We start from the raw sequence: 25,481 nt of genomic DNA, 5'->3' as shown, positions 1-25,481 counted from the left end.
AGAGTTTAGTTTTAGAATTGTCTGGGTTGGAAAGCTGCTGCCATCCCCAGGGAGAAGCTGGGATAGGAAGTTGACACCACCCAATATTTAAGGAAACAGCTCATCTGGAGATAGGAATTTGGGAGCGGTCAACAGGAAAGAGGTTTTCTTTTTTCTTTTTTTTTTTAAAGATTTATTTTTATTTATTTAATTCCCCTCCTTCCCCCGGTTGTCTGTTCTCTGTGTCTATTTGCTGCGTCTTGTTTCTTTGTCGGCTTCTGTTGTCAGCGGCAGGGAAAGTGTGGGCGGCGCCATTCCTGGGCAGGCTGCACTTTCTTTCGCGCTGGGCGGCTCTCCTTACGAGGCACACTCCTTGTGGTGTGGAGCTCCCCTATGCGGGGAACACCCCTGCGTGGTGCGGCACTCCTTGCGCACATCAGCACTGCGCGTGGGCCAGCTGCACACGGGTCAAGGAGGCCCGGGGTTTGAACCGCGGACCTCCCATGTGGTAGACGGACGCCCTAACCACTGGGCCAAGTCCGCTTCCCAGGAAAGAGGTTTTTCAATCCATGGGGATGAATGACATAATCCCAGAGAGAGGATGGGCAGGCCATACAGTCAGGTTAAATGCTGAGGGGAAAGGATGGAGCTGAAAGAACGGAGTCAATGTGTCACCTTGATTTTAACCCTTAGGAAAATCCCAAGTTGTAAAATGTGTGGGATGTGAGGACATCTCGGTCCATACAATTGTAGTATAGTAACTGGACTCACCCGACCAATCTCCACCTAGAGAACATCGTGGGAAGCGGATTTGGCCCAACTGATAGGGCATCTGCCTACTATATGGGAGGTCCAGGGTTCAAACCCAGGGTTTCCTGACCCATGTGGTGAGCTGGCCCATGCACAGTGCTGATGCGCGCAAGAGTGCTGTGCCATGCAGGGGTGTCCCCCGCGTAGGGGAGCCCCATGCACAAGGAGTGTGCCCCGTAAGGAGAGCCACCCAGCTCAAAAAATGTGCAGCCTGCCCAGGAGTGGCGCTGCATACATGGAGAGCTGACGCAGCAAGATGATGCAACAGAAAAAACGAAACACAGATTCTGGGTGCCACTGACAAGAATCCAAGTGGACAGAGAAGAACACACAGCGAATGGACACAGAGAGCAGACACCGGGGTGGGGGGTGGGAGGGCGGGGAAGGGGAGAGAAATAAATAAAAATAAATCTTAAAAATAAATAAAAAAGAACCTCAGGCACACTCTGTTCCCGTCTCAGTACTTTTGCATTTGCTCTCCCCTGTGGCTAGAACTGCTTTGTCCAATATGTTAGGCACCAACTAATAGTAGCTGTTTAAATTTGAACTTGAATGAAGCAGGTGTGGCTCAAGTGGTTGGGTGCCCGCCTACCACATGGGAGCTTCCAGGTTCAATTCCCAGTGCCTCCCAAAGAGGGCGAGCAAGACAGCGAGCTGACGTGATGGGGTGGCACAGTGAGCTGACCCAACAAGATGAAGCAACAAGAGACACAACAAGCAGGGGGCAGATATGACTCAAGCTAGTCGGTGTCTTCCTTCCACATGGGAGGTCCCGGGTTTGGTTCCCAGTGCCTCCTAAAAGAACACAAGCAGACACAGCGCACAGTGAACAGACACAGAGGAGACAGCGAGCACAAACAGCGAGAGGTGGGGGAGAGTAAATAAATAAACAATCTTTTAAAAATTTTGAGCTTGAATTAAAGTTAAAAGAAATTAAGAATTCAGTTCCTCAGTTGCACAATGTTGACATTGCAAATGCTTAAGTGGTTACAACACAGAAAACATTTCCGCCCTCAGTCAGGTCTGTCCGACAGCACTAGCCTGGAACACCCTATCCACGGGTATCTGCACGGCCCCATCCACTGCCAAACCTTCACACCCGACTCAAAAGTCAGCGTATCAACGAGCCACCTTATATATCCTATGTCCCTTCCCTTCTGTATTTAGACGTGGCCTTATTACCTCCTAACCTAACAGGTTTTGTTTATGCATTTTGTGTATTATCTGTCTGGCCCCATTAGCGTGTGAGCTTCCCAAGGGCAGCAGCTTCTGTGGTTACTTCACTGCTGGTCCAGAACAGAGCACACCACTGTCAGTTCAATAGTGCCGTTAATCAGCTTCACACAAAATGTCTGTAATTCCTTCCCTGCCCCCGCAAAAAAAAAAAAAAAAAAAAAATCCTTGATGTCTGCTGTGTAAAAGTTAAAAACTTGGAGTAAATGGTTTCTCTTTTAACTCACGGTTGCTCGTACCCGCTTTATATCCATTTACTTTCTCCTATTCACAGTTCCTCTTTTCTGGTTCCAAAGTGCTCACAGCAAGTTCCCACTAGATCAACCCAATTTCATCAAAGAGTTTTCCCCTCTGAAAACCCCCATCAAACGCTTGGCGTGAACATTCGGGACAAGATGTTAATCGCCAGCAAGAGGCGTGCAGTTTCATACCCTTGGACCCCGCTGCAGTGATTAATAAACCTAAGTCTGTCAGATCCTCCTTTCCCACACTCAGTGACTTGCTTCTCTCCATTTTGTCTTTTTCCCCTACTTTATCGTCCAAAGTAAAGAAATGTACAGAAAATATGCTCCCCACCCAGGAACAAAGATGTTTCAAGAGCTAGTGTTTCCCACTCCTAGTCATTTTTCATTAGAGCTCAAGTATATGGCAACGCAATGATGCACTTGTGTCAGGGAACAGGGAAGCTGGGATCCTGTCTCTTCAGATAAGGGAACTCAGACATAGCAATATTTTAACAGGGAACAAATCATAAGGCCCAGTTTTTCAAGTTTGAGCAAAATGGTTTTGTTCTTGCCTGGTTGCAATAGCCTGTCTTCTTTATCAGTAAATACAGGATTTAGAGACTTGTGCTGATTCGTTCTTGTGACATGGGAATTAAGAGGGCTACTGCCAAACAGCACCCTTCCTCCTAGGAGTTTACCATTACAACCATGGCCAGGTGATTCTCAGGTGTCTTTGGATCGTTTTGGTATTACTTTCCCAATGATCTCCTTCTGCTCTGGCACCATTGTTCCTTTGACATCGTAATACTTTTTTCCTAACCTAATTCTTCATGTCTAAATCAAAATCAGAACTATACCAAATCTGCAGGCCTCTTTTGGCTCACCTGTGCAGTTTTTATTTATTTACTTTTATTAGAGTAGTTGGAGAAGGGCAGGAACTGCAGAATTCCCATACATCCCCCTCACACGCACAGTTTTCCCTTTTATTAACATTTTTGCACTAGTGTGGTATTTTTGTTAAGTTGATGAAACAATATTATAATTACGCTATTAATGCTCACCTACTGTTTACATTAGTGTTTAGTGTCGCACAGTTGTCTGGGTATTTTTGTGTGTGTGCTAATTTATATACAATCTAAAATTTCCCTTTGCCCATGCAGTCTCTGACCACACTTAGGCTTTTATTTTCTCCCTTCCTATTCACCCAAGTTTTAAAAGCATTGGCCTGTTCTTTTTGTTTGTGTGTTTTGATATTTTAGATCCCAGTGTCAACCGATATCATGTGCAGTGGTTTCCAGAGTTATGTGCCCACAACGAAACAACTGGATTGGAGAAATCATCCGGCATGACCCATGTATGTAGATCATGCTATTGACTCTTAAGCTGCTCACAGACTCACTTTACCTTCTATACATGATTAGGCAGAAGGTTGTAAAAACAGATATCTCAAAGTGATAACTCTTTCGCACAAAGGAGCTATTGCTTAATGAGAAGATGAAAGGCGAAAACATAATGTTCATAGATTTGCTCATTCCTTTTTCCATCCTAACATTACCCTGAAAGTGTCTTCTGGTCTAAATACCTAGTAAGTCCTAATATGCAGAGGTAAACACCCAGCTCTTCAGGAACTCTGAGCCAGGTGATGCTTCTGTTTGCGTCATCTTACCTGAAGCACACTTTTGAATTATTTTCAGTATTTTGGCTTAGGTCAGTGATCTGAAGGTATTATTTTACCAGTTCATTTCTACATCATGCTGAATGTCATCCACCACCTCTTTGCCCTGTCCCGAACTAGCACTGACTCCTCCAGGTGGTGCAAGATGTGATCTGTCCTATGTAGCAGTGTTTCCACGTCTAACTTTAAAGCAACATTTAACTCATTGAGGATACAACTCTGTCATAACTACCAAAATAATATTCTGAATATTTGGGGACTAATGCATGAGTTATAGAACAAAATGATAGAATCAAACCAATCAAATGTGTTTAAGAGGGTCTTGTATTCTATAAGATGCTAATGGCAGCAATTTCTCAGGACCATTTAAAAACTCCAAACCAAGGTCCCATATGTAAAATACTTTGGTTTGTGATATTTAACTAGAACATCATGATTTTGAACATTTCCTAAAGGAGCAAGTACAGTATCTTTAGAAGCATGTTTGATTACATAACTCTTAAGACAGTGAGATAAAAGCAAGTTACTGGATTTGCAGAAAAAGAGCTTTATACTGGATTTGACTTCCCTCAACCCATATTCACAAATTGCTCCTTTATTTATCCTTAAATTCTTCCCAAACCTGCAGCCTTCAATAAAAAATGAAAACAGATATTTTAAAAAATGGGAAACCTAATTGAAAAGTAGATAAAGAAATGAACAGAAGCAGGAGTTACCATTTTGTATGTGTGTGTTTTACTTATGTGCACCTTGGGACTCTATGGAATCTACCTTATTTTCAACCCACTCCCCAACCAAATGCTCATTTTTAGAAATGCTGAAAAACGATAACATCTATTTACTGAGCATATGGAATGCATCTGGCAGGAATAATCAGAATCCTGAAAAAGTACCACTGCTAAAAGCTATAAACGTGTCTGTTTTCATGTTTAAATGACTTGTAGATCCAATTTATTTTCGTTCTGTGATGAAGCATCAGCTACTTTACTTCTTGCTACAGTCGCCTGCCTTCTATGCCATATGAAAGTATTCCTGAGGTATCTGTGAAGCAGAATCCTTAGTAGCTACCCTTGGATACCAGTCTATTTCCATATGAAGTACAGTCTGTTCCTGAAGAAAAACTGTTTGGACCCCCAAAGAGACATGGCAGGCTAAGGGTTATCTAGCGTTAGTTCCTTCTTCTTCACATTTTAGCATGAATTGTGTTGGGTTGGGTCTGCTGTTCCCCATCACCTCTTAGTTAATGAAGGGCCTGTGTTACTAGGCAGCCGCTCCCACTCTCCTTTCCCACTTGCTGAGTAAACCTGGGGAGGACTTGAGCCTCAGTCTTAAATTTTTTTCTAGCCCCTTGTTTCCCCACCAGCCCACCTGTTGCCTGATAAGGACACCTTTTCTCCCTGCAGTGGTACTAGACAGAGATACTCAGTGCATTCTGTTCACATCCATGAAGTTTTAACAGATGTAAAATGGAATGGATGGATATACCCTAACCATCAAATGTAAAAGACAAAGTTACACACTTATAAAAAACCACAAATGTATTTCAGTGAGAGTATAGACACATCCAAAGACTGACACTGCAGTTCAGCCTATTTCTCGCATTGATGTTTAATCACAACTCTATTGCGGAGATGAGTACCTTCCAAAAGGGAAAACAGTATTGCTGGAAGAATATCTTCAATTTTTTTTAAGAGACTCTTACATATAAATTCAGCCCATGTCTTAGAGAAGCTGGAGTTATTTTTCTTATATTAGATAAAAATTAGTTTCTTGTTTAGAGCTCAGCCTTATCACCCACACTGCTGCCAACTCAAAGAGCTGGCTGCAGACAGCAGAAATTGGCTGCTTTGATGCAGCGTGACCATGAGACTGTCGAGTTCTAGGAGATGTAGCCACATCCATGGGTGTATTTCACAGCCATAATTAATCAAAACATGGACAGTGTCTCCTTTGTGCTTTTCTAAAAGCCAGACTGCTCAAGCTGCATGTAAAGGAAAATATCCTTGTTGGAATATGATTTTGTCTCCTGCCAGTTTTTTTATGCCAAGTGAAATTTATTGGTAGCATATTCTCTTTTGTTCTGCTCTAGGAAAATTTTATGATTCTTCAGGATCTGTCATTTTCCTGCAAATACAAGGTGACTGTCCAACCCGTACGGCCAAAGGGCCGTTTGAAGGCAGAAACTGTTCTATTCACAACTCCACCATGCTCGGCACTGAAGGGGAAAAGTCACAAGCATGTCAGCTGCCCTGGCGAAGCAGGTGGGTTTTGGCCTGCAGAACTCCCAGCAGCATTTTGAAAACGTTTTTACCTGTATTTCATGAGACCTGGAAATGATAAGCACCCCATGTCTAAACTGCAATGTGTAAGTGTCCACTTGGGAGATAGGGTGCATAGGAAGGTATGTATTTAATAATTCTCACAGCATTGAGAAGCTCGCCTCTGTGGGTGATATTATCCTTCTAGAAATGAAGCCAGATGTTTATATTCCGCTTGTGTTTTGGCGCGTACCCTGACGTAAATTATCTCCTCTCTGACCACACCTTTGGCCACAGCTTTGGCAAGCAGCCTTGTGACTTACCTTCACATTTCCACGTCACCCACAAAACCCTACCCAACAACCCTGTATCCCCTTCTCCTCCCCAAAGCATCTTTCCTGCAGGGGGCACTTACCCACATGCTCCTCAAATGCAACCCCCTAGCATCCTCCATCTACCCTTCTAATAATTTCAGGACCCATCCGTCTGCCTTCCGTTATTGCTGCCCTCTAAGAAACAACCAAGCCTTGCCAGAGCCATAACTTTCTCCTTCTTCCATCCCAAAGCAGATTGCTAAGAATCAGACACAAAGGATTAGGAACACCTGGTACAAAGTTATAATCACAGACTCTTCCTTCTTCTCCGTACCCCATTTATCCTCTAATGCCAAAGAGGAGGTCTGAACTCAGGCTTAGGGAATGAGGTCAGCTTTGCATCTGTCTTCCCCAGAGGGGCTGCCTGACTCCCCACGGTGCAGTTCAGTGGTGCCGGTGGCCACTCTTTCTCCAGCAGCTAAGTGCTTTGTTCTGTTTTTGTGTCACCACAGGTCCTGGGCTTCCCAGAGTGCTCACCAAGCCAGAGAACCTTTCTGCTTCATTCGTGGTCCAAGATGTTAACATCACAGGCCACTTCTCCTGGAAGATGGCCAAGGCCAACCTCTACCAGCCCACAACCGGGTTCCAAGTGACTTGGGCCGAGCTCACCACAGAGAGCCGCCAGAACAGCTTACCCAACAGCATCATCTCGCAGTCCCAGATCCTGCCCTCTGTAGGTGCCACCCTCCCTGTTACCCAGCGCCACCCCACCTGGCGCCGTGGTGTGCCCTGGGCTGCACTGTTGAGCCTAATGCATACCTGGCCCTCTTCTCAGAGTCTTTTACAAATAATAACAACACATCAGAAAGGTTACTGTGAATCGTTTAGAAATAGTGTAAACTACGTCGAGCTGCCTTTTGAATAACTAGAGCCCACTGTTCAACAGACCTTCTCCAGTCTGTCTTGTTTGCAGGCAATTTCACCAGCTTTCTTCTAGCTTTGATAACCCTCATCCCTTCTGTCCCAGTGGATGTGCCCTCTTGGATGTATTGAATTGAAAAAAAAAAAAAAAAGCTAAAAGAATCTTGGTTTGTGTCCTTCTTTTTCCCCTTTCAATTTGGCTAGAGCCCATAATGAGTTGGCCTGTCTTTCAGGCTCCTTAATTCCTTGGCTTGGATCAAAAAAAAAATCTTGTGTGGGCTTTTACCCTCTCTGAAAATGCCCTTAGAATATCCAACTCCTGCTCCAAAAAAAAAAAAACACTTAAATCCCGGAAAGAAAAATTCCATGGAATTAAAAAGTATTATTCTGTGAACATATTGGGTTTTATTGAGTTTTTAAAAGAATGTGCTGGCATAAAAATAAACATTTTCCATTATGGGCATTGACAGATACTGTGTTTTAAGGAAAGCAGTTGGCTCATTCACTGAAATTCAGATTATCAAGAATTCACATCACAAGATGTGCAGCTGAAAACTTTAAACCATGGGAAAGTCTTATGCTAAAGAATAAAAAATGAAGTCCCAGAGTAAGCCCTGAGAACTGGCATCTTGGCAAATTTTAACACTGCCAAGCATCTCAGGCTGCCAAAACTTTAGCGAGGTGCTAAGAAACCACTGTGTAGTAGAACACTCTAGCAAGTTAGGAAGGAGATGGCAGGCATCAAGAGGTGGCTTTACAAAGCGCCCTAACATGCATTTAGACCATTTTCTCATACGGGGAATAATATGTCATCAGAATGGGCCCTCGTGTCATTTTGGAAAGATGATTGATGTGCATCTCATTTTTTGTACCTTCCTCAGGACCATTATGTCCTAACTGTACCCAACCTGAGGCCGTCCACCCTCTACCGGCTGGAAGTGCAGGTGTTGACCCCCGGTGGGGAAGGGCCAGCCACGGTCAGAACCTTCCGGACACCCGACCTCCCGCCATCTTCCGCTCCCAGTGAGTGCCAGGCCAGAGCCCCTGTCATTCAGGGAAACCCCGAGAGGGGAGTCCTGACGAAAAACTTCTGAGAAATGGGTGCCGCTGTCCATGAAATATCTACAGTCTTCCCGCCCAGTTGTAGCTACTTACTGTTGTTTTTTTTTAAAGATTTATTTTTTATTTATTTCTCTCCCCTTCCTCCCTCTGCCCCGCCCCCCAATTGTCTGTTCTCTGTGTCCATTCGCTGTGTGTTCTGTGTCTGCTTATGTCAGCGGCACCCAGAATCTGTGTCTCTTTCTGTTGCATCATCTTGTTGTGTCAGCTCTCCGTGTGTGCAGCACCATTCCTGGGCAGGCTGTGCTTTCTTTTGCACTGGGTAGCGTGGGGCTCCCCAGCGCAGGGACACCCCCGCATGTCAGGGCACTCCTTGCACGCATCAGCACTGTGCATGGGCAAGCTGCACACGGGTCAGGAGGCCCAGGGTTTGAACCGCGGACCTCCCATGTGGTAGACGGATGCCCTAACCACTGGACCAAGTCTGCTTCCCCCAACTTACTGTTTTCATTCTAGCTACTCTTTAGCCCCTGGGACAAGAACCCAGGGCCTCCCATATGGTAGTCAGGAGCTTGAGCCACAGCCGCTTCCCTGCCTTTATGCTTTTTTATGCTTAATTGATTTGTCCCCTTCTCTCCCTCCTTCCCTCCTTTTCTTCCTTCCTTTCTTCCTTTCATTTATTTCTGCATAATGTATGCTTTTTACTTGTATTTTTTTATTATTAAATTGTCTTTTTTTTAAAGATATATAGAACACAAAAAAATGTTACATTAAAAAATATAAGCGGTTCCCACATACCCCCCACCCCCCACTCCCACTCCTCCCACATCAACAACCTCTTCAGCATTGTGGCACATTCACTGCATTTGGTGAATACATCTTGGAGCACTGCTGCACCACATGGATTATAGTTTACATTGTACTTTACACTCTCCCCCAGTCCATTCAGTGGGTTATGGCAGGATATATAAAGTCCAGCATCTGTCCCTGCAGTATCATTTAGGACAAGTCCAAGTCCCGAAAATGCCCCCACATCTCATCTCTTCTTCCCTCTCCCTGCCCTCATAAATACATATGGAAAAAATTTCATGTAGTCTCATATCAGAAACTAAAGTTAAGATTTTAAATAAGACATGGTATAGGGATAGTATTTTGCAAAAGAGCTTATTCTTATTGCGTATATTTCGCAGCAGTATACTAATTTTCTTCATTTTATGACCCACCTATTTGATGATTTACTGTTGAACAAAAACTTCAAAAAGTGTTACCTGCTGTTTCAAAAGTAGTAGCCTCTTGCTGATTTTTAAATTGTTTTTCACTGATTTTTTAACCTTAAATTTAAAAGTCAGTGTCTAAATTGATGTATTAATTAGAAAATTCAGAACCCATCCTAGTTTGGTCTCTGAGTTTTTAAATGATTGATCCCGTTTTCCCCAATGACATGGTATGCTTATAATTGAAAGGAAAAGAGGGAGGATTTGGTAGCCTGACGTTTACAAGGGTTGGATGGAGTATTTTCCTGATAGTCCTCCATGGAAAGCTGTTTAATAAACGGGTTTTTTGTGTTTTTTTTTCAAATTGAGGAAATAAAAAGGATCGTGATTTGCTTAAATAATTTCTGAGCTTTGGGCAAGGAGCTTGTCTTCTTTCTCAAGTATTTATGGTGTTAGGGAGGAAGAGGGAGAAGGAAGGGGAGAAGGAGTTACTGGAGGAGAGAGCGCTACAGAGAGGAGAGAGAGAGTGTGGGAATATGTTTGTGTCTTCAGTTCCAGAACAGGGAAGGCACGGATGGGAGAGGGACTTTTTGTCCGGGTCAAATGCTTTCCCTACAAATCAATGTATTCCTACTGTTTGTTCAATATGTATGAAGTGATATGACTCATGTATGCATGTTTTGTCCCTTCTCAGGACCCCATCTCAAGCATCATCATCCACATCATTTCAAGCCTTCAGCAGAGAGATACTAAACTGTTTGACAAGATTTTTAAGATTGAATGAATGTAAGCTTGTTGAGTTGCAACAACTAGACTACGCACTGAGAGAGCAGTAGGTATTTCTCTTGAGGACCTTACTCTCCTAGGTGTCTCTAGCACAGTAAGTATTTCTCTTAATCTCAGATGTAGCTGGAACTGTGACAAATCCTCACCCAGTGAAGGTGGACACCAGTTCCCTATGACAGTGGAGAAAAGGAAGAACAGGCCTGCCGTACTGTAAATTTTGCTTGCTTTATTGGTGTTTTAGAATTCCTTCTGTGGTTTGCTCATCTCTACTGAATTACTGCAGAACTGAGATTTTGTTGAATTTGGAGGGGGAAATTCTTAAAAGAAATTACTGTAACAAATGCACGGTTCACATGTGAGCTAAGCATGAATTTTATCAAAAATATATGTTTTAAATTACTGACTTAATTTGCAAAATCAACTGAGTTTATTCAGCTTTTCGTCCCCATTATATTATTTACCTCTTTTATAAGATGATTTTAGCATATATGATTTTTAACTGAAAATTTATAACCTGAAAAATGCCAATTCTTTTAAATCTTAAAATGCTCCCATTTTAAGCCTTCTAAGCTTCTTTTTTATACAAAGGAAAAATCAATCTGTAAATTAGGATTTAATGAAAGGCACTAAAAGAAGGTAAGCAAGTCTTCGATAAATTATGCTGCTAGCCAGATTTTGCCTGGGGAAAATTAGAATTCTTTCCTGGGGATATGTTCTAATATTTCATCCTATACTATGACAGATTTTTCTTATATGTCGTCTTATTTATATTTTTCCTTATTTTTCTAAAAGACAAAAGCAGCCGGTGCTACATTTTGATTTAGAGCCCTCACATATTTGAAATTTTACAAGGCCTCTTGCTTTGAAACGAAATAATGCCAACTGTTGAACATTTTTCAACTCTTTACTGAAATATTCCTTTTCTTAATCAAAGTAAGCTATTTGTATACGAGAATATTCTCAGTAACATAAAAAAAGGATTTTGATAGAAAAGGACAGTTATTTGCTTTTAACTTTTTTTCTTTCAAGTTTGGGATACTTTGCGTGTTCCAACCTACTTCCTCATAGCATGAACTCAAGTCAAAGCATGCTATCCATGTGTAGTGTTACAGTATATTTTGGGGTGTCATACATAGTTTGAGATAAGCATAGCTTTGTGTGTCTACACACTTATATACATGCATACACATTGGTAAGGTGAAATTGTTTTCATCACTCAGCAGTGGGGGATAAAGATTAAGTTCCTCTAAAGTCATAAGAAAGGTATATTTTCCCCAGTGATGCCGATTCCATGACAAAAGAGCAATTTATCAAAATTAAGCATTTCAAAATGTTTCAAAGCCTTCCTTGCTTTAGTAACTTAATATTCATTTTTCGGTTTTGATGATAGGGCTTTTACCTTGTGTCCCTCCCCCCCAGTATTTACTAAATGCATGCAGATTTCCTGATGATTACTGAGACAACTCTGATCTCATGGGCTTTGTGAGGTTTGTTCTGCAAAATGTAGAGGGCAACACAATGTCAAATGTAGGGCAACTATCTTAATTAATAAGTAAATACATATGTTAATGAAACATGGATACCTGATGATAGATATTTAAAAACCTGTTGTTTCCTGTATCTTAAAACACTAAAAACTTGACTATCAGGTAATGTTTTACAGCTTTGTACAAGTAATATAAACTCAGAATCTCAGGACAAAGTTCGTTTTGGTTCTGAGTGTCTTTCTGCAGCTTCTAAAGTGGTCTGGGATGGATTTATCACAATATGGTTGTGAAATTCACCAATTCCAAGAACTACGTAATTTGAATGGAAAGAGCAGGAAACATCCTGCTAAACCTACCCTAAGCTTGAGCAATCACCATAGAGATCTTTTAATGCCATTACCTGCATCTGGAGTTCAAGTTCTTAAAATTTTCAAAATTGATACTTCTTACCTTTGTCATGATCAAATCCAAGTATTTGTGCGATCCAATATCAGTACTGATGTAGAATTTTAAATGGCAGAAATGTATATATATGTAGACATAAAATATTATTATATAAAATTTAATTGCTTCTTTTGTCTGGATAATAGACATTGAGATATTGTCATTCAGATAAAGGTCCTGAAGCTGATACTTTCATTAACAAAACTGTAACAGCTCTTATGAGCATCTAATTTTGCTATAATTGTCAATTATTTTTTATTTTATTGGTGTTATTGGAAGACAAGCTCTATTAATGAAAACCAAAAGAAACATAAGTTTCTTTGAATTTAAATAATCTCAATATTCAAATAAGCAAAAATATAATTTTCTTGATTTTCAAAAATTTGAGGCCCTTAATAAAGTGATGAAATCTGTTGGTTTTTTTTAAACGTAGTTTTGTTATCTAATTCTCTAATATGTTTCATTGAATTAGATTAAATTCTCTGAGAAAAGTGATCGTAATTACTGCCTCAAGATATTGAGCTCACCAGAAAAGTGTCATCAAATAAATACAGGTTTAACTCAAAATACATTAATTCACTGTGGTTATGTGCACTATTTTCATTCACTCCTTAATGGTAAATGTATCTGTAACTGTCTTTTTGGAAGAACCTTGACTGAATAGATGAGAATTTGCCCTGTTTGGGAGACCAAATAAATAGCCTGAGGAATAGCCAGGAAGGTATTGCATTGGAAATCCAAGTCCTAAAGTGTCTCTTTCATGTCCGTTGTCAAACCCAATGAAGACTCACTTTCAACTAGTGTCTGTATAATGCAAGTACAAGTATCCGTTTGTCCAATGTGTCGGTAAACGTCGTTTGTGATCTTGACTTATTTATTGAATGCCCTTTCTTATTCTGTGTGCCAAGGATTTCCTCAAGTTTACTCATTCCCGTAACTCCAAATAACTCTAAGTCTTGTTACACAAACTTTCACATTATAACCAGGATACAGAGCCTAACTAGCCCTTGCATGGACTTTAACGAACACTTTAGAGTATCAGTGAATCCATAAAGACATTGACTGTTCTCTGTCGTTTTGCATGGCCAGACTCAGAGTTGAGATATGGCGTGGACTCTGATGACTGTCTTACCTCGACTGAATATTTTAGCGAGTTATACAATTTACAGAGTGATTAACAGAGGTCTATATGTAAAGTTATTTTTTTCCTTTATCAAATTATATTGTAGTGTGCAGATAACAGAACTTCTACCTTCTCGTCCATATGGTCTATAGAAATCATGTCCCTTATAATGGTCATTGAAAGTCAATATTTATTTATGTATGTAATAAAAATGGTTGAGTTTTGTGTATGTCTGTCTTGTTATTTAGAGAGAAATAATCTTGTAAAAAACATTTTGTAAAAACAAATGTATTGTAAATAGTCTGATATTCTGTGACTTGTTATTTTCATGGTAGAGTTTGTACATACTGGTTCAGTAATAAAGTATCATTAAGTCTGGCCCAGTGAATCAGTTATTTCATAAAGAAACATAGATTTTTTTTTTCCTTTAAAAAGAAAAAAGGAGTGTTCCCTATGCTGCCAGATAGATTTAAAACATACCTTTCCATGTCGTTGGGAATGCAATTTGAGGTCTGGTGAATGTTAACAAGTCAAAGTTGATTCTAATGGAAGTAATTTGGAGTTTCATGATCAACCCTTGCAGGCATTTCACTGCATTCACAGCTGTTACCGCTAATGGTTTTGGTGAAAATTTTGTAGTCGATGGTCTAGAATTTGAAGTTAGTTTTTTCCCATGCGCTGTATCCGTAAAATCCTAGATACAGGCAGCAGTAATGAGCGTTATTGCATGTCTCTGGGTTTCCCCACTACATACTATGTTAAATGTCTTCCAGCCTCTAGTACGTGAGCGTTTTGAGCGTTCACTGCAGCCCTTCTTTGACCGTCAGTGGACTGAGAGCTTGTCTTCTCAAGGAAGAGGAACGATGCTGTTCCACAGAGTCTAAGAAGCAAAGCCATCTTCTCCAGGGCAACCTGGGCGGGTGTTTTTTCCTCTCCATTAGACCACTGCCTTGTATTCTTCCATTTATTCATCGGACGTTTCCCGAGGCCCTGCTGCATGCCAGCTTCTGTTCCAGAGTGGGACGCTGATGGAGAAAGGGGAGCTCCCTCTTTTCAGGGCTGCCAGGTATTGTCGGGATTGGGGAAGGACAGGCGTCACAGCACAGTAGCACTGAGGAGACCGTGCCCTTATCCAGGTGAGGCCCGAGGGGCCGATTAAAAGGCAGTGGTCACGGTGGAGGAGTTAGTCAAGAGACAGAGGAGAGGTTTGGAAACTGGAGTGGACGAGACATGGCGGATACAGGGGTGAGTCAAAGAAAGGGTTGGAAATGACTCCTGGGGTCACGGCTTCCTGAGTGTCTCTTGGGCCATTGGCCTTTCCCTTGTTTCCATCATCTCCCCTTAAAACTTAGGGAATCTCCCTGCCCCAAATTACTTTATAATCAGAAGCTACTGCCTATAAAATACTGATTTGCTCAGCGCCTTTTCTTTTTCAAATAATGACAATAGGTTACTTTCTGTAAGTATTAGCAATATCACCTAGGAAACCAGGCATAAAAAGCCACATGCTACCTGACTCCATTTATAGGAAATATCCATACGAGGTAAGTCCGTAGACACAGTAGATTTGTGGCTACCTACGGCTGGGAGGGGGGAGAATGAGGTGAAACCACCCAGTGGGGACAGGATTTTCTTCCAGGGTGATGAGAATGTCTTGCAGGCGATGGATGTACAGCACCAAATACATAGTAAATGCCACGGAATTAAGCCCTTCAAAATGGTCAGTTTTATGTGAATTTCACCCCATGAAAAAACATACAGGCCGTACTGCCCCATTTCTAAATGCAACTTATGACTCTCCAAAGTAACTGGGGAGTCCTACCTTTACCTACAGGGTAATAATTTCTCTGATGGGCAAATGAGAAGTAAGGAGACATGATCCCACGGAAAGAGTGTCCTGGTCTAGGTGCTGAACAGGAGTGGCAGAGGAGGTGGCCTCGTTCTTGGCCCCGAGTGTCGTGTACGTGGCTCTGATGACATGAGTGAGGGCCACCCACCCCGCTGAGTGCCTGGCACGGCGCCTGAGCGTCTGCAGCTCTGAGACACCCCAACCTCACGTCCTCCTGGCTTGGGTGCAGTGTGTGGGTGTGTTTAGTTCTATGCAAGTTTACCGTGGGTACAAGCCATCGTGGGTTCCTTCTTTCTAACGGTGAAAAACATCCATTTAGAGTCAGCCAGGGGCCCCGGTTTGCACGATCCCACGTCCAAAGCATCCTGCGGGGAGAGCCAGCCGGGCATGCGCCGTCTTCCCCCCACCAGGCCCGCTCAGGGTGTTGACCTCGGCCACGTCAGTGGCAGCGAGCTGCTTCGCCGTCCGGGTGAGCTGGTGCTGCTTGGCCTTGTCGCCCACAGTGAACGCAGGGGTGCTGTCGTCTTCCACCTGCTCCACGGCTGACCCAGTGCTCGGGGGAACCCGATGACAGCGTGGCGCTTGCACTCCTTTCTGCTCGGGGGAACCCAATGACAGCGTGGTGCTCCCACTCCTTTCTCCTGGGAGCGCTCTCCCGAGGCACCCTGGCTGTCCCCACCAGTGTCTCGGGCCCCTGGGAGGCAGGAGGCTTGCAGATGCTCTTTGCGTGCGGCTGTGGGTGCCTTTTCTTGGTCTTCAAAGTCTTTGCTTTGGCTTTGGGAGGGGCAGGAGCTTCCTTCCTTTTCGGTGCCATCTTTGTGAGAAGGAAGCCATGTGTTGTAAGCAGGGGAACATCTAAAGGACACACGCTTCCGCCAAAAGCAGTTTTTAGGAGGCACTACATACTTTTCCACGTCGCTAAGGCTGAGTGCAATTTATCTGCACTGATTTTAACATCAGTACTATACAAAGGATTGACTCAATATGCATTTGATGCTGTCTTGAATTTCAGTCTCTGTATTTTCTGTATAAGGCAGCTGCATGTCTCACAAGTCTATCTAGAAAAATCTGTCTTGGGAAGTGGACATGACTCAACTGATAGAGCATCCACCTACCATATGGAGGGTCCAGTGTTTGATTCCCAGGGTCTCCTGACCTGTGTGGAGCTGGCCCATGTGCAGTGCTGATGTGCGCAAGGAGTGCCCTGCCACGCAGGGGTGTCCCCCGCGTAGGGGAGCCCCACGCTCAAGGAGTGTGCCCCGTAAGGAGAGCCGCCCAGTGTGAGAGTGCAGCCTACCCAGGACTGGCACTGCACACACGGAGAGCTGATGCAGTAAGATGATGTAACAAAAAAGACACAGTGCCACTGACAAGAATACAAGTGGGCACAGAAGAACACACAGCGAATGGACACAGAGAGTAGACAACGGGAGGGGGGCGGGGAATGAAATAAATCTAAAAGAAAAATCTGTCTTGTCCAATGAAACTAAATTTATGAGTAAGTAAATTCTATAGATGTGAAAGGAATACTAGTGCATATGTATGGGGTAGAAGTGGATTTGAAGTGTGGAGGGCAGTGAGTTCATTATCGTTTAAAAGTTGGACTTTGCCCCGAAAAAAAGAAAATTGCATTTCAGATTAATGTAATATTAAAGTTGGGGATTTGCGGCCGGCTCTGGTTGTTGACGTGCCGCTGACCCTGGGCCGAGGCTGTCAGGACCTGCTGCTGTTAGACTCCCCAGAGGGGCCTTTAAGAAGGCCCACGTCCAGACTTTCAGGTGGGGGGAGGTGTGCACACCTCGATGTGTTCAAGGCCTCCAGCGGATTCCAAGACGAGCCCAAGCCCCTTGCCGCGGCCGGGGGGAGACCCTGAAGGAACACGCACTCAGCATTCCTGCTTGCAGAGCTGAAGGAGATAAAAAGGCATATTTAAGCATCGCATTTTGATGGCACCACAGGGAGCTAAAGTTCTTTTCAGTTTTGCTTGCGTAGACTGTATGTAAGCTATAAATAGCTGTGCAAATGCATGGAAATACCTACACGTGTGTATACATATATACATCTCAATAGATACAGGCACCAATGCATATCTATTACCTATCCCCATCTCATTTTATATACATACATGTGTTCAAAGATCTGCATATTGTGTATGTATCTATCTAGACATCTCATTCAAGCTTCTTTTTTGGGTAAAACTGGGAAATAACTGAAAATATATATGGCTAGTCAAAGTAACAATTTTGCATCTTCTTAGTATGTTAATAGAAATTGCATCTTATTCGTAGCCTTGTAGAAATAGCTTTCAAAGAAGTAGCTAATATGATTTAAAGACAGTCAAACGCAGCCTATTACAGATGACCAGTTAGTAAGTTTTTGGCACCAGACTCTCATGCAATCTAAAACTGATGCAGACTTGACCTTTGCATTCAAGTTACCTCCTTTCTCATCTCAGAGGACAGGCAATCAATTGTAGTTGGATTCGTTATGAGTAATGGAGGGAAGCGGACTTGGCCCAGTGGTTAGGGCGTCCGCCTACCACATGGGAGGTCCACGGTTCAAACCCCAGGCCTCCTTGACCCGTGTGGAGCTGGTCCGTGCGCGGTGCTGATGCACGCAAGGAGTGCCATGCCACACAGGGGTGCCCCCATGCAGGGGAGCCCCACATGCAAGGAGTGCACCCAGTAAGGAGAGCCACCCAGTGCGAAAGAAAGTGCAGCCTGCTCAGGAATGGCGCAGCACACACGGAGAGCTGAGACAGCAAGATGACGCAACAAAAAGAAACACAGATTCCTGTGCCACTGACAATAACAGAAGTGGACAAAAAGAACACACAGCAAATGGACACAGACAACAGACAACTGGGGCAGGGGAGCAGAGGAAGGGGAGAGAAATAAATAAATTTAAAAAATAAAAAAATAAAATCTTTAAAAAAAAATAAGTGATGGAAACCACCGTGCATTCTTGGTTGAGGGGCGCACTTGGCATTTTACTGGGTAAATCACGAAGCCATCGTTTTTATTTACTGGCCAGACTACTAACAGAATTAATCTCTTGAGCTCACATTTACTGAGGGCCCACTAACTGTAAGGAACTTGGTTGAGTACACTACTTGGATTCATTCATTCATTCATTCATTCATTCATTCGTGTCCGCAAGGCCAGCGGCTTTTAAAGATGAAGATAGGGAGGCACCGATACTTAAAGTCAATTGCTCAAGGTCAGTTGGTGAGTGAGAGGCAGAGCCTGAAAATGAACCCAGGCTGTCTGGTCTCCGTGTCCTTGCAGTTAAGCACTAACCTCTTCTGCTGCCAGCCCCCCTCCCCTCAACTCATCTTACAAAACATGATGATATGGATGTGGGCATAAATTGTGTACCTAGGTCTGTATGCATGAAATGGAATATATGTATGGAATATTATGTATATATGTATGAAGTAGATACTAAATATATGTGATTCTAATTTATCTGTGTATAGAAAGAAAGCAAGTTAAGTTTCAGTGTCACTTGATATGTCTGTGTTGCCTTTTGTTCTTGTTTTTTGAATTACGCCTGACTGTATCAGTCTTAACGGTGCTGCTGAGATACTGGACTTTTTTGAGAGTGTCAGTACTGATTCTACAGGCAGAATCTGCCTTTCGAGGCTGACCAGTCTCCCAGTGGAGGACTGACGCATTTTGCAATTTGGCTGCAACCTAACATTTTAGCAGTGCTCCTTGGGTTTGACCACTGGCATCGTCTACTGAGAAGTGTTGGTAAGCTGTAGGTGCTTTTACAAAGGTCGTTCCGTTTTTCCTCTCCTCACTCTTCTAGCCACATAGTGGGGAGGGGGAGAAGGATTTGAAATTGTCATATTCTGTTACACAGAAAATTAATCCAACTTTCTAACTGCTGCGTTAATTTGTGAAGGTCTGGGAGGCATAGTCTCAAGGACTTAGGGACTTGAAAACAATTACTGGATTTTTATAGTCATTAGTTTTGTTTTTGCGATGATGTACCTCTGGGGGCTGAAAATATTTGTATTATTCCTATTTGTCCATTGATCACGGTGGTCACTAGCCAATCAAATGGTGACTTTGGAAGTCCAGGTCAAATATTGAAAGAAGTGGGTTCTAAAGAAACCCCTTTGTACAGGTTTGATATGCTTGAACTTTCAAGTTTGGGATATAATAAATGTGGTGAGGGGAGGCAGATGTGGCTCAAGAGATTGGGCTTGCACCTTCCACATGGAGAAGGCGAGCGGGTGCAATGGACAGGCAAGCTGATGCAGCAAGGATGTAACAGAGACACAGAAAGGAAAGACAATGAGAGACAAACCAACCAGGGAGCTGAGGGGCCTGGGTGATTGGGCGCCCCTCTCCCATGTAGGAAGTCCCAAGTTCAGTTTCCAGTACCTCCTAGAGAGAGGACGGGCAGACACGAAGAGTGCACAGTGAGTGGACATAAAGAGCAGGCAGAGACCATAAACACGGTTGGGGAGTGGTGGAATAAATAAATAAATCTTAAAAAAAAAAAAAGTGGTGAGGTTAGTAGGTTTGGCTCAGTCCCATGCTTCTGAGCTCTCTGTATCTACCAAATCAAATTAGGACATGAGGTGAAGATGCATTTTGTGGGTATTTTATATTGGCAAATGTTTCTGAAAAAATTTTACTGTATTTATATAAAAATAAATGATTATTGAATAAAGTAGATCAAATGTTAAATACAAATATCACTAAGTAATTATTTTCCTTAGATTGAAAAGGGATTATTGAACAGCAAGTAGTTGGAAGACAGTATTCTCATTTCCGCATGTGAGAATAATTACATTTTCCCCAAATTATTTTCATGCATTGGTTTAAGATTTAATAATGAAAGTATTTGCTAGTACTGTGCCCCTAAGGAAATCATCTTAGAGGGAAGAGTTGATAAAAGACGCCCCTGTATTTCCATGGTTCATGGGGCAAAAGCATTTTCCTGCCTTCTTCATTATCGGTTTACTTACAACACTCCATCCATCCAAACGCCAGGGTGTGACTCTGGCAGCAGACTGAGGGCAGGTGCCAGCGGCTGGTCATTCTCCGCCCAGCACCATCTATCAGTTTCCCCTGGCACCGTCCCAGAGATTCCGAGATCTTAGCACACCGGCGCCCCAGCCACGTTCGCGTCCCGTGCCGCCACGAGCTGGCCCGCAGCTGTGTCTTCAAAGAGCAGGCGCGCGGGCCCGGCTGCGTGCACAGGAGGCGCTGTGTGCTTGCACTCGGGCTCCTTCGCAGGGCTGCCTTGTCGTCTGCGGGTGAAGGCAGCCTCCCCCCCGCAGGCTCCAAGCCAAGTCGTCGGCCTTTCTCCAGACGCTGACACCCCTGCACCTGTAAAAAGCGAAAGGACACGCGGGGGAGCTGGCGGCGGAGCAGCTCAAGTCCCGCCAGGGGGCCTGGCAGGGCGCCGGGGGCAGCTGGGCCTGTAGCCGCAGTGCTGTGCAGCCCCGCACACGCCGCGCAGAACTGCAGGCACCGCAAGGACGGCCAGGAGGTCTTGAAGGGACGAATCTTTTGCACAGGTTCTTTGCTGCCTTAAGAAACCCTGTCCTTGGAAAGCGGACTTGGCCCAGTGGTTAGGGCACCCGTCTACCACATGGGAGGTCCGCGGTTCAAGCCCCGGGCCTCCTTGACCCGTGTGGAGCTGGCCCATGCGCAGTGCTGATGTGTGCAAGGAGTGCCCTGCCACGCAGGAGTGTCCCCCATGTAGGGGAGCCCCATGCGCAAGGAATGTGCCCCATAAGGAGAGCCACCCAGCGTGAAAGAAAGTGCAGCCTGCTCAGGAATGGTGCCGCACACACGGAGAGCTGACACAACAAGATGACGCAACAAAAAGAAACACAGATTCCCGTGCCACTGACAACAACAGAAGTGGATAAAGAAGACAACGCAGCAAATAGACACAGACAACCGGGGTGGGGGTTGGGGAGAAGGGGAGAGATTGGTTCCCGGAGCTGCCTAATGAGAATGCAAGCAGACACAAAAGAACACACAGCGAATGGACACAGAAAGCAGACAAGGGGGGAATGGGTGGGGGGAGAAATAAAATCTTTTAAAAAAATACCTTATTGGAGGAAAGGGAATGTGGCTCAAGTGATTGGTCTGTCTACTATACAGGAGGACCCAGGTTTGATCCCTGGGGCCTCCTGTAAAGGTGTGCCCACGACAAGACAGCCCGTGCAGTGAGCCGTGTAGCAAGACGATGACGCAACAAAAGATAGACACGCGAGAGTCAAGGCGAGAAGCAACAGAAACCAGGAACTGAGGTGGCACAATTGACAGGGAACCTCTTTCCACATGAGAGGCCCCCAGGATCGAATCCCAGTGAATCCTAGAGGAGAAAATGAGAAGAGAAAACAAAAAGAGAAAAGACATAAAAGATCACATAGCGAATCGACGCACACAGCAAAAACAGCAGGGCTGGGAGGGGGCGGGGGGGGGAGGAAAAAAAGCCTTATTGGAGGGGAGCAGATGTGGCTCAGGCCGTTTCTCAGTGTTTTATCAAATGCCTTTTCTGCATCAATTGAGAAGATCATGTGGGTTAATTCTGTTAATGTGCTGTATTACATTCATTTATTTTCTTATGTTGAAACATCCTTGCATACCTTGGATAAACTCCACGATCTTGGTGTATAATTCTATTAATGTGCTGTTGGATTTGGCTTGCTAGCATTTATTAAGGATTTTTGCATCTATAGTAATAAGAGATATTGGTCTGTAATTTTACTTGTGGTGTCTTTATCTGGCTATGGTATGAAGGTGATGTTATCTTCAAAGAAAGAGGGTATGTTCCTGCCTTTTCAATTTTTCAGAAGAGTTTGAGCAGGATTGGTGTCAATTCTTGGAATGTTTGGTAAAATTACCCTGTGAAGTCATCTGGTCCTGGACTTTTTGGTTTAGGGAAGTTTTTGATTACTGATTCAGTGTCGTTATATTAGTTATTGGTTGGTTGAGAACTTCTGTTTCTTTTTGAGTCAGTGTAGGTAGTTTGTGTTTTATAGGAATTTGTCCATGTCTTCTAAGTTATCTGAGTTGTTCATAGTATGCCCTTACAGTTCTTTATATTTCAAGGATGTGGAAACGGACTTTGGCCCAGTGGTTAGGGCGTCCGTCTACCACATGGGAGGTCCGTGGTTCAAGCCCCGGGCCTCCTTGACCCGTGTGGAGCTGGCCCATGCGCAGCACTGATGCGCACAAGGAGTGCCATGCCGCACAGGGGTGTCCCCCGCACAGGGGTGTCCCCACGTAGGGGAGCCCCATGTGCAAGGAGTGCAACCCGCAAGGAGAGCCGCCCTGCGCGAAAGAAAGTGCAGCCTGCCCAGGAATGGCGCCGCACACACTTCCCGTGCCGCTGACGACAGCAGAAGTGGACAAAGAAACAAGACGCAGCAAAAAGACACAGAGAACAGACAACCGGGGGAGGGGAGGGGAATTAAATAAATAAAAATAAATCTCAAAAAAAAAAAAAAAAAGATGTGCCGGCAACACTTGCCAGGAGACAAGCCCAAAGTGGTGTCATCTAGGTGGATTGGAAATCCTGCCTTGGAAAACTTCTGTTTATTTCATTGGTTCTCTATTAGGCAATCCTTTTTAATCCAGCTGATCTCATTTAAGCTCTGTCCAAACGGGTGTACTGCCAAATGCCAAAATATCTGGGCAACTGCTTAGGTGCTTTTTTGATGGACAGTCCTTGCTATTTTGATGGCTTGCCTTTGAAGACTCTAATACATTTTCACTTGCCTTTAAATCCTTGATCAATTGTAATTCACTGATCTATCAAGTAAACGAATGCAACAGGGCTTCGGCCATCTCTGCCCACTGTCAAAACCCGATGTCTTCCTCACGGGGTCTTTCCCATGCTGACTGTTGCGGAGCATGATTTTTAAGTCTGCAGTGTCCGGAGACAGACTTTCTTTTTTCATATTCGAAACATAAAACGTAACGATGGCTATGCTCTGAGGCAACACAGCCTTGTAAACTGTCCTGGTGTGTAACCGTTGGCCTTGCCTCTGTGCTGGATGTCAGCCCAAACGGCCTGGCGTATCAGGGACGCATTCTTAGACTCTAAGAACACGTCTGTTACACGGCTCGTGTGCTTCCCGCCCCTGAGAGCAACACGGAGCGTTACTGACTCAAGTGAAGCTCCTTTGCCACATCCTCTCTAAAAATCAGAGTTTAAACACATACAGTTTAGTGTGATCATTTTTTATTTTTTTAAATGAATAGAATTAAAATGTCATTCATGTGCAAAGATATAGCTTGTTTATTTGAAATAATGTGCACGTTTAAGTTCTATATACAAAATAAAGATTTTTAAAGATATTAATGGGGATTTTAATTTACATTTATATTCTTTTTCATCTATTGATCCATGTTTATTATATATGTTAAAGCACAGTGATAAAAGTCATAAACTGCATATGGTATCTTTTTTTTTTCCTGTGCATATGGTATCTTGCAAGGTAAAGTTTAGAGAAAACAAATATTGTGTTCAGTTGGTGAACAATGCTTAATTTTAATTAGCATTTAGAGAGACACCCATGGGAAAAAATGAAATCAAGAATCAGTCTGCTGGGAAGCGAACTTGGCCCAGCGGTTAGGGCGTCCGTCTACCACATGGGAGGTCTGTGGTTCAAACCCAGGGCCTCCTTGACCCGTGTGCAGCTGGCCCATGTGCAGTGCTGATGTGAGCAAGGAGTGCCGTGTCACGCAGGGGTGTCCCCTGCGTAGGGGAGCCCCACACGCAAGGAGTGCGCCCTGTAAGGAGAGCTACCCAGCACGAAAGAAAGTGCAGCCTGCCCAGGAATGGCGCCACCCACATGGAGAGCTGACGCAAAATGATGACGCAACAAAAAGAAACACAGATTCCAGTGCCGTGGACAACAGAAGCGGACAAAGAGGAAGACGCAGCAAATAGACACAGAGAACAAACAACTGGGGCGGCGGGGGAGTGGAAAAGGGGAGAGAAATAAATAAAATTAAAAAAAAAATCAGTCTGCTAACCAACACTCACTATTGCCAAGTAGACAGGAGAACATCTATAACATGTTAATTCAAATTTCAGTAGGTATCTCTTGAAATCTGTCAGAAAACTCTTTACTTTGCAGTATTTCTTGCAGTCTTTTGCTATCTGCACATCTTTAAAAATAGCTTTTTGGAGTAAGTGCTTCATACAGACATTTAAGCTTCTCACACAGAATGATTATCCTTTTATCATTTTATCATTATGAATCTGATCATCTTCCTGTGAAACAATTAAGGACTGGGAGATTCTCTGGAGTCATTGGAAGGTGATACACTTAATTGGGCTTTCTTGGTTTACAAGACTAGGGAGTTGTAGCAGTTTGATATTATTGATGAATTCCAAAAAGAAATATTGGATTATGTTTGTAAACTGGTCTTCTCCTCTAGGCATATTAGATTATACTGTACCAGTAGGGTGTTGATTCCCTCCCTTGGTGGGTGGGAATTCACAGATAAAAGGCATGGCAAGGGACAGATTTGAGGGTTTTTTTAATGTTGGAGTTTTGATGTTGGAGTTGGATGCTGAAGTCTTAAGCTGGAGCTCGGGGAAGTAAGCTCACAGAAGAAAGAAAGAGAGGCAAGCCCTGGGAAGAGAGGAACCCTGAGCCTGAAAAGAAGCAAGCCCTGGGAAGAGAGGAACCCAGGAAGCCTGAACCCTGGCAGATGTCTGCAGCCATTTTGCTCCAACACGTGGAAATAGACTTTGGTGAGGGGAGTAACTTATGCTTTATGGCCTGGTCTCTGTAAGCTCCTGCCCCAAATAAATACCCTTTATAAAAGCCAATAGGGGAAGCGGACTTGGCCCAGTGGATAGGGCATCCGTCTACCACATGGGAGGTCTGCGGTTCAAACCCCGGGCCTCCTTGACCCGTGTGGAGCTGGCCCATGCGCAGTGCTGATGTGCGCAAGGAGTGCCCTGCCATGCAGGGGTGTCCCCTGCGTAGGGGAGCCCCACGCGCAAGGAGTGCACCTGTAAGGAGAGCCGCCCAGCGTGAAAGAAAGTGCAGCCTGCCCAGGAATGGCGCCACACACACGGAGAGCTGACACAACAAGATGACGCAACA

General features: G+C 43.9%; 1 protein-coding gene across 1 annotated transcript in view; it reads left to right on the top strand.

Moving 5' to 3' along the window:
- The window catches only part of ANOS1 (anosmin 1), a 177,140-nt gene extending 163,235 nt beyond the window's left edge, over positions 1 to 13,905 (top strand). Inside the window, exons 10-14 of the mRNA XM_071212938.1 lie at positions 3,506 to 3,600; positions 6,011 to 6,182; positions 7,006 to 7,226; positions 8,296 to 8,437; positions 10,382 to 13,905. Of these exons, the coding sequence (XP_071069039.1) occupies positions 3,506 to 3,600; positions 6,011 to 6,182; positions 7,006 to 7,226; positions 8,296 to 8,437; positions 10,382 to 10,440 (689 nt within the window). The 3' untranslated portion in view covers positions 10,441 to 13,905. The remainder of the gene's footprint in view (positions 1 to 3,505; positions 3,601 to 6,010; positions 6,183 to 7,005; positions 7,227 to 8,295; positions 8,438 to 10,381) is intronic.
- Positions 13,906 to 25,481: the final 11,576 nt, after the last annotated feature.

Source organism: Dasypus novemcinctus, chromosome X (assembly GCF_030445035.2).
Source record: "Dasypus novemcinctus isolate mDasNov1 chromosome X, mDasNov1.1.hap2, whole genome shotgun sequence".
NCBI classification, from domain to species: Eukaryota; Metazoa; Chordata; class Mammalia; order Cingulata; family Dasypodidae; genus Dasypus; species Dasypus novemcinctus.
The sequence above is the reverse complement of the archived record's forward strand: the minus strand, read 5'-3'. Positions and strand labels throughout refer to the sequence as shown.